The following is an 18,424-nucleotide window of genomic DNA, read 5'->3' as shown; positions in this document are numbered from 1 at the left end:
GTCACACACTGATCACATTATGGGATGTCAGGATACATACAGACACGTGGGGTCACACACTGATCATATTATAGGATGTCAGGACACATACAGACACGTGGGGTCACACACTGATCACATTATGGGATGTCAGGATACATACAGACACGTGGAGTCACACACTGATCACATTATGGGATGTCAGGATACATACACACACGTGGGGTCACACACTGATCACATTATGGGATGTCAGGATACATACAGACACGTTTGGTCACACACTGATCCTATTATGAGTTGTCAGTATACATACAGACACGTGGAGTCACACACTGATCAGATTATGGGATGTCAGGATACATACAGACACGTGGGGTCATACACTGATCACATTATGGGATGTCAGGATACATACAGACACGTGGGATCATACACTGATCACATTATGGGATGTCAGGATACATACAGACACGTGGGGTCACACACTGATCACATTATGGGATGTCAGGATACATACAGACACGTGGGGTCACACACTGATCACATTATGGGATGTCAGGATACATACAGACACGTGGGGTCACACACTGATCACATTATGGGATGTCCGGATACATACAGACACGTGGGGTCACACACTGATCCCATTATGGGATGTCAGGATACATACAGACACGTGGGGTCACACACTGATCACATTATGGGATGTCAGGATACATACAGACACGTGGGGTCATACACTGATCACATTATGGGTTGTCAGGATACATACAGAGACGTGGGGTCACACACTGATCACATTATGGGATGTAAGGATACATACAGACACGTGGGGTCACACACTGATCACATTATGGGATGTCAGGATACATACAGACCCGTGGGGTCACACACTGATCACATTATGGGATGTAAGGATACATACAGACACGTGGGGTCACACACTGATCACATTATGGGTTGTCAGGACACATACAGACACGTGGGGTCACACACTGATCACATTATGGGATGTCAGGATACATACAGACACGTGGGGTCACACACTGATCACATTATGGGATATCACGATATATACAGACACGTGGGGTCATACACTGATCACATTATGGGATGTCAGGATACATACAGACACGTGGAGTCACACACTGATCACATTATGGGATGTCAGGATACATACAGACACGTGGAGTCACACACTGATCACATTATGGGATGTCAGGATACATACAGACACGTGGGGTCATACACTGATCACATTATGGGATGTCAGGATACATACAGACACGTGGGGTCACACACTGACCACATTATGGGATGTCAGGACACATACAGACACGTGGAGTCACACACTGATCACATTATGGGATGTCAGGATACATACAGACACGTGGGGTCACACACTGACCACATTATGGGATGTCAGGACACATACAGACACGTGGAGTCACACACTGATCACATTATGGGATGTCAGGATACATACAGACACGTGGAGTCATACACTGATCACATTATGGGATGTCAGGATACATACACACACGTGGGGTCACACACTGATCCTATTATGAGTTGTCAGTATACATACAGACACGTGGAGTCACACACTGATCACATTATGGGATGTCAGGATACATACAGACACGCGGGGTCACACACTGATCACATTATGGGATGTCAGGATACATACAGACACGTGGGGTCACACACTGATCACATTATGGGATGTCAGGATACATACAGACACGTGGGGTCACACACTGATCACATTATGGGATGTCAGGATACATACAGACACGTGGGGTTATACACTGATCACATTATGGGATGTCAGGATACATACAGACACGTGGGGTCACACACTGATCACATTATGGGATGTCAGGATACATACAGACACGTGGGGTCACACACTGATCACATTATGGGATGTCAGGATACATACAGACACGTGGGGTCACACACTGATCACATTATGGGATGTCAGGATACATACAGACACGTGGGGTTATACACTGATCACATTATGGGATGTCAGGATACATACAGACACGTGGGGTCACACACTGATCACATTATGGGATGTCAGGATACATACAGACACCTGGGGTCACACACTGATCACATTATGGGATGTCAGGATACATACAGACACGTGGAGTCATACACTGATCACATTATTGGATGTCAGGATACATACACACACGTGGGGTCACACACTGATCCTATTATGAGTTGTCAGTATACATACAGACACGTGGAGTCACACACTGATCACATTATGGGATGTCAGGATACATACAGACACGCGGGGTCACACACTGATCACATTATGGGATGTCAGGATACATACAGACACGTGGGGTCACACACTGATCACATTATGGGATGTCAGGATACATACAGACACGTGGGGTCACACACTGATCACATTATGGGATGTCAGGATACATACAGACACGTGGGGTTATACACTGATCACATTATGGGATGTCAGGATACATACAGACACGTGGGGTCACACACTGATCACATTATGGGATGTCAGGATACATACAGACACGTGGGGTCACACACTGATCACATTATGGGATGTCAGGATACATACAGACACGTGGGGTCACACACTGATCACATTATGGGATGTCAGGATACATACAGACACGTGGGGTTATACACTGATCACATTATGGGATGTCAGGATACATACAGACACGTGGGGTCACACACTGATCACATTATGGGATGTCAGGATACATACAGACACCTGGGGTCACACACTGATCACATTATGGGATGTCAGGACACATACAGACACGTGGGGTTATACACTGATCACATTATGGGATGTCAGGATACATACAGACACGTGGGGTCACACACTGATCACATTATGGGATGTCAGGATACATACAGACACCTGGGGTCACACACTGATCACATTATGGGATGTCAGGATACATACAGACACGTGGGGTCACACACTGACCACATTATGGGATGTCAGGATACATACAGACACGTGGGGTCACACACTGATCACATTATGGGGTGTCAGGATACATACAGACACGTGGGGTAACACACTGATCACATTATGGGATGTCAGGATACATACAGACACGTGGGGTCACACACTGATCACATTATGGGATGTCAGGACACATACAGACACGTGGGGTCATACACTGATTACATTATGGGATGTCAGGATACATACAGACACGTGGGGTCACACACTGATCACATTATGGGATGTCAGGATACATACAGACACGTGGGGTCACACACTGATCACATTATGGGATGTCAGGATACATACAGACACGTGGAGTCACACACTGATCACATTATGGGATGTCAGGATACATACAGACACGTGGGGTCACACACTGATCACATTATGGGATGTCAGGATACATACAGACACGTGGGGTCATACACTGATCACATTATGGGATGTCAGGATACATACAGACACGTGGGGTCATACACACTGATCACATTATGGGATGTCAGGATACATACAGACACGTGGAGTCACACACTGATCACATTATGGGATGTCAGGATACATACAGACACATGGGGTCACACACTGATCACATTATGGGATGTCAGGATACATACAGACATGTGGGGTCACACACTGATCACATTATGGGATGTCAGGATACATACACACACATGGGGTCATACTCTGATCACATTATGGGATGTCAGGATACATACAGACATGTGGGGTCACACACTGATCACATTATGGGATGTCAGGATACATAGAGACACGTGGGGTCACACACTGATCACATTATGGGATGTCAGGATACATACAGACACGTGGGGTCACACACTGATCACATTATGGGATGTCAGGATACATACAGACACGTGGGGTCACACACTGATAACATTATGGGATGTCAGGATACATACAGACACGTGGGGTCACACACTGATAACATTATGGGATGTCAGGATACATACAGACACATGGGGTTACACACTGATCACATTATGGTTTGTCAGGATACATACAGACACGTGGAGTCACACACTGATCACATTATGCGATGTCAGGATACATACAGACACGTGGGGTCACACACTGGTCACATTATGGGATGTCAGGATACATACAGACACGTGGGGTCATACACTGATCACATTATGGGATGTCAGGATACATACAGACACTGGGGGTCACACACTGATCACATTATGGGATGTCAGGATACATACAGACACGTGGAGTCACACACTGATCACATTATGGGATGTCAGGATACATACAGACACGTGGAGTCACACACTGATCACATTATGGGATGTCAGGATACATACAGACATGTGGGGTCACACACTGATCACATTATGGGATGTCAGGATACATACAGACACTGGGGTCACACACTGATCACATTATGGGATGTCAGGATACATACAGACACGTGGAGTCACACACTGATCACATTATGGGATGTCAGGATACATACAGACACGTGGGGTCACACACTGATCACATTATGGGATGTCAGGATACATACAGACACGTGGAGTCACACACTGATCACATTATGCGATGTCAGGATACATACAGACACTGGGGGTCACACACTGATCACATTATGGGATGTCAGGATACATACAGACACGTGGAGTCACACACTGATCACATTATGGGATGTCAGGATACATACAGACACGTGGAGTCACACACTGATCACATTATGGGATGTCAGGATACATACAGACATGTGGGGTCACACACTGATCACATTATGGGATGTCAGGATACATACAGACACTGGGGTCACACACTGATCACATTATGGGATGTCAGGATACATACAGACACGTGGAGTCACACACTGATCACATTATGGGATGTCAGGATACATACAGACACGTGGGGTCACACACTGATCACATTATGGGATGTCAGGATACATACAGACACGTGGGGTCACACACTGATCACATTATGGGATGTCAGGATACATACAGACACGTGGGGTCATACACTGATCACATTATGGGATGTCAGGATACATACGGACACGTGGGGTCACACACTGATCACATTATGGGATGTCAGGATACATACAGACACGTGGGGTCACACACTGATCACATTATGAGATGTCAGGATACATACAGACACGTGGGGTCATACACTGATCACATTATGGGATGTCAGGATACATACAGACACGTGGGGTCACACACTGATCACATTATGGGATGTCAGGATACATACAGACACTGGGGGTCACACACTGATCACATTATGGGATGTCAGGATACATACAGACACGTGGAGTCACACACTGATCACATTATGGGATGTCAGGATACATACAGACACTGGGGTCACACACTGATCACATTATGGGATGTCAGGATACATACAGACACGTGGAGTCACACACTGATCACATTATGGGATGTCAGGATACATACAGACACTGGGGTCACACACTGATCACATTATGGGATGTCAGGATATATACAGACACGTGGGGTCACACACTGATCACATTATGGGATGTCAGGATACATACAGACACGTGGAGTCACACACTGATCACATTATGAGATGTCAGGATACATACAGACACGTGGGGTTAGACACTGATCACATTATGGGATGTCAGGATACATACAGACACGTGGGGTTAGACACTGATCACATTATGGGATGTCAGGATACATACAGACACGTGGGGTCACACACTGATCACATTATGGGATGTCAGGACACATACAGACACGTGGGGTCACACACTGATCACATTATGGGATGTCAGGATACATACAGACACGTGGAGTCACACACTGATCACATTATGGGATGTCAGGATACATACAGACATGTGGGGTCACACACTGATCACATTATGGGATGTCAGGATACATACAGACACGTGGAGTCACACACTGATCACATTATGAGATGTCAGGATACATACAGACACGTGGGGTCACACACTGATCACATTATGGGATGTCAGGACACATACAGACACGTGGGGTCACACACTGATCACATTATGGGATGTCAGGATACATACAGACACGTGGAGTCACACACTGATCACATTATGGGATGTCAGGATACATACAGACACATGGGGTCACACACTGATCACATTATGAGATGTCAGGATACATACAGACACGTGGGGTCACACACTGATCACATTATGGGATGTCAGGATACATACAGACACGTGGGGTCACACACTGATCACATTATGGGATGTCAGGATACATACAGACACGTGGGGTCATACACTGATCACATTATGGGATGTCAGGATACATACGGACACGTGGGGTCACACACTGATCACATTATGGGATGTCAGGATACATACAGACACGTGGGGTCACACACTGATCACATTATGAGATGTCAGGATACATACAGACACGTGGGGTCACACACTGATCACATTATGGGATGTCAGGACACATACAGACACGTGGGGTCACACACTGATCACATTATGGGATGTCAGGATACATACAGACACGTGGAGTCACACACTGATCACATTATGGGATGTCAGGATACATACAGACACGTGGGGTCATACACTGATCACATTATGGGATGTCAGGATACATACAGACACGTGGGGTCACACACTGATCACATTATGGGATGTCAGGATACATACAGACACTGGGGGTCACACACTGATCACATTATGGGATGTCAGGATACATACAGACACGTGGAGTCACACACTGATCACATTATGGGATGTCAGGATACATACAGACACTGGGGTCACACACTGATCACATTATGGGATGTCAGGATACATACAGACACGTGGAGTCACACACTGATCACATTATGGGATGTCAGGATACATACAGACACTGGGGTCACACACTGATCACATTATGGGATGTCAGGATATATACAGACACGTGGGGTCACACACTGATCACATTATGGGATGTCAGGATACATACAGACACGTGGAGTCACACACTGATCACATTATGAGATGTCAGGATACATACAGACACGTGGGGTTAGACACTGATCACATTATGGGATGTCAGGATACATACAGACACGTGGGGTTAGACACTGATCACATTATGGGATGTCAGGATACATACAGACACGTGGGGTCACACACTGATCACATTATGGGATGTCAGGACACATACAGACACGTGGGGTCACACACTGATCACATTATGGGATGTCAGGATACATACAGACACGTGGAGTCACACACTGATCACATTATGGGATGTCAGGATACATACAGACATGTGGGGTCACACACTGATCACATTATGGGATGTCAGGACACATACAGACACGTGGGGTCACACGCTGATCACATTATGGGATGTCAGGATACATACAGACACGTGGGGTCACACACTGATCACATTATGGGATGTCAGGATACATACAGACACGTGGAGTCACACACTGATCACATTATGGGATGTCAGGATACATACAGACACGTGGAGTCACACACTGATCACATTATGAGATGTCAGGATACATACAGACACGTGGGGTCACACACTGATCACATTATGGGATGTCAGGACACATACAGACACGTGGGGTCACACACTGATCACATTATGGGATGTCAGGATACATACAGACACGTGGAGTCACACACTGATCACATTATGGGATGTCAGGATACATACAGACACGTGGGGTCATACACTGATCACATTATGGGATGTCAGGATACATACAGACACGTGGGGTCACACACTGATCACATTATGGGATGTCAGGATACATACAGACACGTGGGGTCATACACTGATCACATTATGCGATGTCAGGATACATACAGACACTGGGGGTCACACACTGATCACATTATGGGATGTCAGGATACATACAGACACGTGGAGTCACACACTGATCACATTATGGGATGTCAGGATACATACAGACACTGGGGTCACACACTGATCACATTATGGGATGTCAGGATACATACAGACACGTGGAGTCACACACTGATCACATTATGGGATGTCAGGATACATACAGACACTGGGGTCACACACTGATCACATTATGGGATGTCAGGATATATACAGACACGTGGGGTCACACACTGATCCCATTATGGGATGTCAGGATATATACAGACATGTGGGGTCACACACTGATCACATTATGAGATGTCAGGATACATACAGACATGTGGGGTCACACACTGATCACATTATGGGATGTCAGGATACATACAGACATGTGGGGTCACACACTGATCACATTATGGGATGTCAGGATACATACAGACACGTGGGGTCACACACTGATCACATTATGAGATGTCAGGATACATACAGACACGTGGGGTCGCACACTGATCACATTATGGGATGTCAGGATACATACAGACATGTGGGGTCACACACTGATCACATTATGAGATGTCAGGATACATACAGACATGTGGGGTCACACACTGATCACATTATGGGATGTCAGGATACATACAGACATGTGGGGTCACACACTGATCACATTATGGGATGTCAGGATACATACAGACACGTGGGGTCACACACTGATCACATTATGAGATGTCAGGATACATACAGACACGTGGGGTCGCACACTGATCACATTATGGGATGTCAGGATACATACAGACACGTGGGGTCACACACTGATCACATTATGAGATGTCAGGATACATACAGACACGTAGGGTCATACACTGACCACATTATGGGATGTCAGGATACATACAGACATGTGGGGTCACACACTGATCACATTATGGGATATCAGAATACATACAGACACGTGGGGTCACACACTGACCACATTATGGGATATCAGAATACATACAGACACGTGGGGTCACACACTGACCACATTATGGGATGTCAGGATACATACAGACACGTGGGGTCACACACTGATCACATTATGGGATGTCAGGATACATACAGACACGTGGGGTCACACACTGACCACATTATGGGATGTCAGGATACATACAGACACGTGGGGTCACACACTGATCACATTATGGGATATCAGAATACATACAGACACGTGGGGTCACACACTGACCACATTATGGGATATCAGAATACATACAGACACGTGGGGTCACACACTGACCACATTATGGGATGTCAGGATACATACAGACATGTGGGGTCACACACTGATCACATTATGGGATATCAGAATACATACAGACACGTGGGGTCACACACTGACCACATTATGGGATATCAGAATACATACAGACACGTGGGGTCACACACTGACCACATTATGGGATGTCAGGATACATACAGACACGTGGGGTCACACACTGATCACATTATGGGATGTCAGGATACATACAGACACGTGGGGTCACACACTGATCACATTATGGGATGTCAGGATACATACAGACACGTGGGGTCACACTCTGATCACATTATGGGATGTCAGGATACATACAGACACGTGGGGTCACACTCTGATCACATTATGGGATGTCAGGATACATACAGACACGTGAAGTCATACACTGATCATATTATGGGATATCAGGATACATACAGACACGTGGGATCACACACTGATCACATTATGGGATGTCAGGATACATACAGACACATGGGGGTCACACACTGATCACATTATGGGATGTCAGGATACATACAGACACGTGTAGTCATACACTGATCACATTATGGGATGTCAGGATACATACAGACACGTGGGGTCACACACTGATCACATTATGGGATGTCAGGACACATACAGACACGTGGAGTCACACACTGATCACATTATGGGATGTCAGGACACACACAGACACGTGGGGTCATACACTGATCACATTATGGGTTGTCAGGATACATACAGACACGTGGGGTCACACACTGATCACATTATGGGATGTCAGGATACATACAGACACGTGGGGTCACACACTGATCACATTATGGGATGTCAGGACACATACAGACACGTGGGGTCACACACTGATCACATTATGGGATGTCAGGATAAATACAGACACGTGGGGTCACACACTGATCACATTATGGGATGTCAGGATACATACAGACATGTGGGGTCACACACTGATCACATTATGCGATGTCAGGATACATACAGACACGTGGGGTCACACACTGATCACATTATGGGATGTCAGGATAAATACAGACACGTGGGGTCACACACTGATCACATTATGGGATGTCAGGATACATACAGACACGTGGGGTCACACACTGATCACATTATGGGATGTCAGGACACATACAGACACGTGGGGTCACACACTGATCACATTATGGGATGTCAGGATAAATACAGACACGTGGGGTCACACACTGATCACATTATGGGATGTCAGGATACATACAGACACGTGGGGTCACACACTGATCACATTATGGGATGTCAGGATACATACAGACACGTGGGGTCATACACACTGATCACATTATGGGATGTCAGGACACATACAGACACGTGGGGTCACACACTGATCACATTATGCGATGTCAGGATACATACAGACACGTGGGGTCACACACTGATCACATTATGGGATGTCAGGATACATACAGACACGTGGGGTCACACACTGATCACATTATGGGATGTCAGGATACATACAGACACGTGGGGTCACACTCTGATCACATTATGGGATGTCAGGATACATACAGACACGTGAAGTCATACACTGATCATATTATGGGATATCAGGATACATACAGACACGTGGGGTCACACACTGATCACATTATGGGATGTCAGGATACATACAGACACATGGGGGTCACACACTGATCACATTATGGGATGTCAGGATACATACAGACACGTGTAGTCATACACTGATCACATTATGGGATGTCAGGATACATACAGACACGTGGGGTCACACACTGATCACATTATGGGATGTCAGGATAAATACAGACACGTGGGGTCACACACTGATCACATTATGGGATGTCAGGATACATACAGACACGTGGGGTCACACACTGATCACATTATGGGATGTCAGGACACATACAGACACGTGGGGTCACACACTGATCACATTATGGGATGTCAGGATAAATACAGACACGTGGGGTCACACACTGATCACATTATGGGATGTCAGGATACATACAGACACGTGGGGTCACACACTGATCACATTATGCGATGTCAGGATACATACAGACACGTGGGGTCACACACTGATCACATTATGGGATGTCAGGATACATACAGACACGTGGGGTCACACACTGATCACATTATGGGATGTCAGGATACATACAGACACGTGGGGTCACACTCTGATCACATTATGGGATGTCAGGATACATACAGACACGTGAAGTCATACACTGATCATATTATGGGATATCAGGATACATACAGACACGTGGGGTCACACACTGATCACATTATGGGATGTCAGGATACATACAGACACATGGGGGTCACACACTAATCACATTATGGGATGTCAGGATACATACAGACACGTGTAGTCATACACTGATCACATTATGGGATGTCAGGATACATACAGACACGTGGGGTCACACACTGATCACATTATGGGATGTCAGGACACATACAGACACGTGGAGTCACACACTGATCACATTATGGGATGTCAGGACACACACAGACACGTGGGGTCACACACTGATCACATTATGGGATGTCAGGACACATACAGACACGTGGAGTCACACACTGATCACATTATGGGATGTCAGGACACATACAGACACGTGGGGTCACACACTGATCACATTATGGGATGTCAGGATACATACAGACACGTGGGGTCACACACTGATCACATTATGGGATGTCAGGATACATACAGACACGTGGGGTCACACACTGATCACATTATGGGATGTCAGGATACATACAGACACGTGGGGTCACACACTGATCACATTATGGGATGTCAGGATACATACAGACACGTGGGGTCACACACTGATCACATTATGGGATGTCAGGATACATACAGACACGTGGGGTCACACACTGATCACATTATGGGATGTCAGGATAAATACAGACACGTGGGGTCACACACTGATCACATTATGGGATGTCAGGATACATACAGACACATGGGGTCACACACTGATCACATTATGGGATGTCAGGACACATACAGACACGTGGGGTCACACTGATCACATTATGGTTTGTCAGGATACATACAGACACGTGGGGTCACACACTGATCACATTATGGGATGTCAGGATACATACAGACACGTGGGGTCACACACTGATCACATTATGGGATGTCAGGAATAGTGATGGGCAGACCCAGACAGTAAAAGTCTGGATTCGTGCGGTTTCCAACGTATCCAAGTGCCGGGCCCAGCAACTTGGGAATTAAATAAATAAAATAGGAATAAAGCGAGTGGCTTATACTTACAGAGGCTCCATCGTGGCTGTGCACTGTTCCCGCAACCGCTCGTTCACTTCAAGGGTCGCTCATTACCTTCATTCCATATACACTGCTTTACCCACCCACCGGCATCTGTGATTGGTTGCAGTCAGACGCGCCCTGTGTGACGTCTGCTTGCAACCAATCACAGGTGCTGTCTGCGGGTCTATCGTTCAGTAAAAATAAACAAATACAATATTGAGACTCATGATTACTAATCTGTAACTAAATAAACACAAACACCGAAAATTGCAGAAATAATCCTTTATGTGAAATAAAATACAATAAAACACCCTTTTTCACCACGGTATTAACCCACAAAACTCCCCTGCAGGTCCGATTTAATCCATACCAGATCCCATGACGATTCCAGCTCTGCTATATTACTGAATGCACAGAGCACGATCATGAAACATGACCGCCCGCTGCGGACTTCAGGCAGAGACTGGTTATTTGGGGTCACAGCTGTAGGTTCTCACAGTTCTACACCTGTGACCATAGGTACCGTGACTTCAGTAAAGTCCGTGACCTCATTCTACATCTCCTCATAAAAAAAAAGTGCATCCTCACCGCATCATACCGCATGTGGTTTTGATGCATTTTTTGCCAAGAGGGGTAGATTGGGTACATGAATATGGTGTAAAAATGTCATCAGCAAATCTACATCTTTTGGCTCAAAAATGTAAAAAAAGCTTTTGACTCAATTGTGGTGCAGTTTTCTGCAAGGACGTGCAAACTTGGTGCTGAAATGTCTGGACCAGAATTCAGCAATAAATTTGCACCTCCTGGCAGAAAACCTTTTTTTTTTTTTTCATTCTTGGGCCAAGATATGCAAATTTGGTGATGGAAATTTTACACTATATTCATGCACCCAACCTACACCGCCTGGAAAAAAAAACCCACATCAAAACCGCATCCAGAAGGTGTAGATTGGGTGCAAGAATATAGTGTAAAAATTTGAGCACCAACTCTACTTCTCTTGGCAAAAAAAATGCGGTTTTCTGCCAGGAGATGCAGGTCTGCTGTGAATATGGGTATAGTTAAAGGTGAAGGACCATGGGAACCTCCAGCTGTGACCGCAAGTAACCTGAGTGAGGTCACTGCTCATCGCTGCGGCTTTTTCATTCTCTTCCTCAGCTCACAGTGTGCAATCATGTTCCATGATTGTGCGCTGTCAGTTCAGATGTAGCAGAGCTGTAATCGTCGTGGGAGCTTGTTTTGATTAGGTCGGACCTGCTGGGATGTTTTGGGGTTAATAAAGTGGTGAAAGATGGTGGGGTTTTTTGAATTTTATTTCAAATAAAGAATTTTTTTGGTGTTTGTGTACAGATTAGTAATGGGGGTCTCATAAACCCTCCCCATTACTAATTTAGGGCTTAGTGTCCGCTGTGGCCAGTTATTAACCCTTTATTACCCCAATTACCAGCACACCAGGTCAATTGGGAAGAGTCTGGTAAAGTGCTGGGATTATCGCATTTAATGGATGCAACAATCTTGGTCGGCTGTTGGCTTCTATTTTTAGGCTGGGGGGCCCCAATAAGCATGGGTCTCCCGAGACTGAGAATACCAGCTCCCAGCTGCTGGGCTTTATCATGGCTGGGTAAAAAAATTGGAGGGAACCGAACTTTGTTTTTTTAAATTATTAATTTAAATAATTAAAAAAAAATAAAAAGCTGCATGCGGTTCCTCTTATATTGGTACACAGCCAAGATAAGTGCAGGGCTGTGGGCTGCAGCTTGTAGCCATGGGCTTTATCTGTGCTGGGTATCATAATATGGGGGGACCAATTTTGCCAATTGCCAATTTTTTTATTTATTTTTATACACGTCTGTGATTGGAAACATTTAACTGACACACTACCACTCAGGGTGGGGGTGTGTCTGACTGCAACCAATCACAGACGCCGGTGGGGCGGGGAAAGCAGTGCATATGCATGAAGGATAATGTGCAGCCCCAGAAATGAATGAGCAGCCTGGAAGCATTGTACAGTCACAACGGAGACTCAGTAAGTACAGCGCACTTGCTCCTATCCCCCCCATTCCTTCTACCACCATCTTTAATAGCCGGATTCCGTTCCCTATAGACTTTTATGGGGACCGGAATCTGGCCCGGAACCAGATTTTTTTAAAAATCCGGTTGGACCCTCTGGTCCCAGTTTTCTGCGAGTGCGCCCATTACTAGTCCGGACTCATACAGATATGTGGGGTCATATACAATGATCACATTATGGGGTGCAATGATGATTTTCGGGGTGATTTTATCTGTGCTCCCAGTTGGTAAATGATTTTGTTTTTCTTCGCTGATGACTAATTGATGACACAATTTATATCAGTAATAGTTTCACATTTTCCGTTCCTCGAGGTCCGGTGTCTGTATTTTGTGTACCTTTCATGTTTTTATGGGTTTATGTTACATCTTCGGTCCGTGCACCGAGCCCCGCTCCCCATGTAACGCCCCCGTCTGTCTCTCCGCAGGTCGATACTGGGTGCCACTTTTATCACCTGAAAATATATGTCCCTCTCCCTCATACTGGAGGCGCCCCACAGCTAAAGGGCTGGCAGGGCGGGAAAACTAGGACAGACGCCCTCACAAGTTTTTAAAAGATGTATCCAATGCTGAATATATGAGGAGTTCGGCATAAATCCCACCTGGATGTGCAGAATAATAAATACATCTTCTCCGTTCTCGGCTGAGTCTGTATTTGTGACCTAATGATAAAGATGAAAGTAGCAGAGCCGATGTGTGGCACTGGCAATAAGGGAGGATTAACCCTTTCCTATCGCAGGAAATTTTGACCTGAATGACAGAGTTGTAATTTTCTGATCTGACTTGTGGCACTTTATACCAGGAGAGCGGGACCTTGTTTCTATCGAGAGCCATATGGATGGTCATACCATCATTTTGGGCCATACAGAATGAGTTTTGCTCACAGCAGTGGGTTGTACCGAACACAGAGGCACAATTCTTTATATTTCTTCAAAGTGGGAAATTTATCACTGCTCAGGTACTGTTTATGGGACTCAAGTAGTAGGACGGCTGCAGTATATATCATATAGGAGACACTGAGCCTGCTGTATATACATCATATAGAAGACACTGAGCCTGCTGGATATACATTACATAGGAGACACTAAGACTGCTGTGAACATCACATAGGAGACACTGATATTAGTGTATATACATCACATAGGAGACACTGATATTACTGTACGTACATCACATAGCAGATACTGTGATTGCTGCATAAACACATCACATAGACTCTGATACTACTGTATATAGATCACAAAAGAGACAAAGACTGCTGTACATACATCACATAGGAGACACTGAGAACACTGTGCATCTCACATAGGAGACACCTATTAATGTATGTACATCACATAGGAGACACCAATATTACTGTATGTACATGACATTGGAGGCACTGAGACTACTGTATATACACATCACATAGGAGACACCGATACTGCTGTATATACATCACATAGGAGACACCAATACTACTGTATTTACATCACATAGAAGACACTGAGACTGCTGAACATCACATAGGAGACACTGAGACTGCTGTATATACTGTACATTAAACAGTAGACACCAAAATTGCTGTATGTCAATCATATAAGAGACACCAAGACTGCTGTGTATACATCACATTGGAGACACTGATACTACTGTATATACATCACATAGAAAACACTGAGATTGCTATATGCATCACATAAAAGACATCATTACTACTGTAAATTCATCACATAGCATACACAGACTGATGTGTATAAATCAAATAGGAGACACTGAGACTGCTGTATACATATTACAGAGGAGACACTGGGACTGCTGAACATCACATAGGAGACACTGAGACTGCTGTATATACTGTACATTAAACAGTAAACACCAAAAATGCTGTATGTCAATCATATAGGAGACACCAAGACTGCTGTGTATACATCACATTGGAGACACTGATACTACTGTATATACATCACATAGAAAACACTGAGATTGCTATATGCATCACATAAAAGACATCATTACTACTGTAAATTCATCACATAGCATACACAGACTGATGTGTATAAATCAAATAGGAGACACTGAGACTGCTGTATACACATTACAGAGGAGACACTGGGACTGCTGTTTACATCACACAGAAGACACCGATACTAATGTATTTACATCACATAGTATACACTGACTCTGAAGTATACATCAGAAAGGAGACACCAGAGACTGTTGTGTACATCACATAGGAGACACTGAGACTGCTGTATATACATCCCAGAGGAGGTACTAAGACTGCTGTTTATATCACATAGGAGACACCGACATTACTGAATCTGATGTGTACATTACATAGCAGACACAGAGTGCTGTTTATACAGTAGGGACCAAAAGTTTTGCATGTTTTGCAGTGTGATTCTTTTTGTCCGGTTGTTGCCATTTTCCTGGTGATTTTAGTAAACTGGAAGCAAATGGTTGTCAGCTCTAAGGATGAACGGTGTGTGTAACGTTGTTTTATCCCTTTATGTGTTAGTTTTCCACATTTTCTGGACCAAATGTTTTACATATTTTGTCATGGGTCATATAATTTAGCCTAATTTTTTTTTTTATTCTGTGTGTGTTTTTGGGATAAAACATGGCAAAGACAAAGCCAAATTTATCACCAGATGTCAGGAAGCTGATTATTCTGAGAGTGATTTCAGGGAAAAGACAAAGAGAGGCAGCGATGGAATCAGCTGTTTTCAGAGTCACGTGTGTCATGTCCCATGACTTGGGTTATTTAATGTTTTTATTGCTGTGTGTATTGCCTTTCTATTGCTAGGCAGAAGGTTTGATTTTCCATGTGTTTTGTCCCTTCCTCCTCCCTGTAGCTCGGTGATGTCAGTTGTCCCCTCCCTTCTTCTTCATTAGTGTGTTCAGCCATCTTAATGCACATGTTGTTGCTCTCCGGGGGTGGATCACTCTTTGTACCTGCTATAAACATCATCATCAATACAAGATTTTCAGTCACAAGCAATCCTCAGTTCCTGGAGTCTTCTTGCAATGAGACTGTGGCCGAGTTACATTATCTGTGGAACCGATATGAACGTGAGTACAGGTTATACGAAGGGTCCTGAAAGAAGCGGTCTGTTCAGGCACCGCCATGTTCTACATATCCGTGAGTCAGAATAACGTGTCACAAAGAATAAAGATAAAGAAGGTTATGGAACACCGAAAACGTCCTCCAAAGTTTATCACATTATTTAAAAAAAGTCTTTATCTGACATTTAGAAAATTGATGTATAGATTTCCCATGAAATGAAGGAAGAATATGGGGTGAAAGTTGCCAAACTGTGGTGCGATGACTGAAAGCAGGAGACTGAAAGCACATGGTTCACTCAAGAAGCCTTTCTTCTCTGCAAAGAACCGGAAGGTCCGACCGGAGTCAGAGTTTGCAAAAGAACACAGATTGATCTAAGGTGTTGTGGTCAGAGGAATCCAAGTTCAATATTTTTTGTAGTGATGGCAAGCACTATATATATATTGGAAAATGTTATGATGTAAGGTACCAAACACCTACAGTGAAGCATGGTGGTGGCAATGTCATGGTTTGGAGCTGCTTTACTGCATCTGCCATTAGCCCTCCATATATCACCAAAGAAGAAGAAAACCGATCAGGAGGTCATAAAAACACATCGTAACAGGAGGTCATAAAAACACATAGTTGCATACACATTAGCCCTCCATATAGAATTGATGAAAATATAAATGCTACCATGTATACTGGAGAATGTAATGCTGCCACATGGTAAAACCAAAGGAGGCCAGGACTGGAAATACCAGCAAGACAATGAGCCTGAGCCACATCTAATTTAGTCAAAAACTGGTTAGCAAAGAAAAATGTTCACCTGTTGCAATGGTCGAGCCAATCCTCTGATTACACCCTATAGAGCACCATGGGATGAGTTAGG

The 18,424-nt window shown here is 44.6% G+C and overlaps 1 protein-coding gene across 1 annotated transcript in view; it reads left to right on the top strand.

Moving 5' to 3' along the window:
- LOC142281044 (leukocyte cysteine proteinase inhibitor 1-like) overlaps positions 1–15,138 on the top strand; it is a 49,520-nt gene extending 34,382 nt beyond the window's left edge. Inside the window, exon 3 of the mRNA XM_075332814.1 lies at positions 14,936–15,138. Within this exon, the coding sequence (XP_075188929.1) occupies positions 14,936–15,061 (126 nt within the window). The 3' untranslated portion in view covers positions 15,062–15,138. The remainder of the gene's footprint in view (positions 1–14,935) is intronic.
- Positions 15,139–18,424: the final 3,286 nt, after the last annotated feature.

The sequence above is a fragment of the Anomaloglossus baeobatrachus genome, chromosome 2, assembly GCF_048569485.1.
Source record: "Anomaloglossus baeobatrachus isolate aAnoBae1 chromosome 2, aAnoBae1.hap1, whole genome shotgun sequence".
In the NCBI taxonomy this organism is placed as follows: Eukaryota; Metazoa; Chordata; class Amphibia; order Anura; family Aromobatidae; genus Anomaloglossus; species Anomaloglossus baeobatrachus.
Note: the sequence above shows the minus strand (reverse complement) of the source record. Positions and strands in the feature narration are given on the sequence as shown.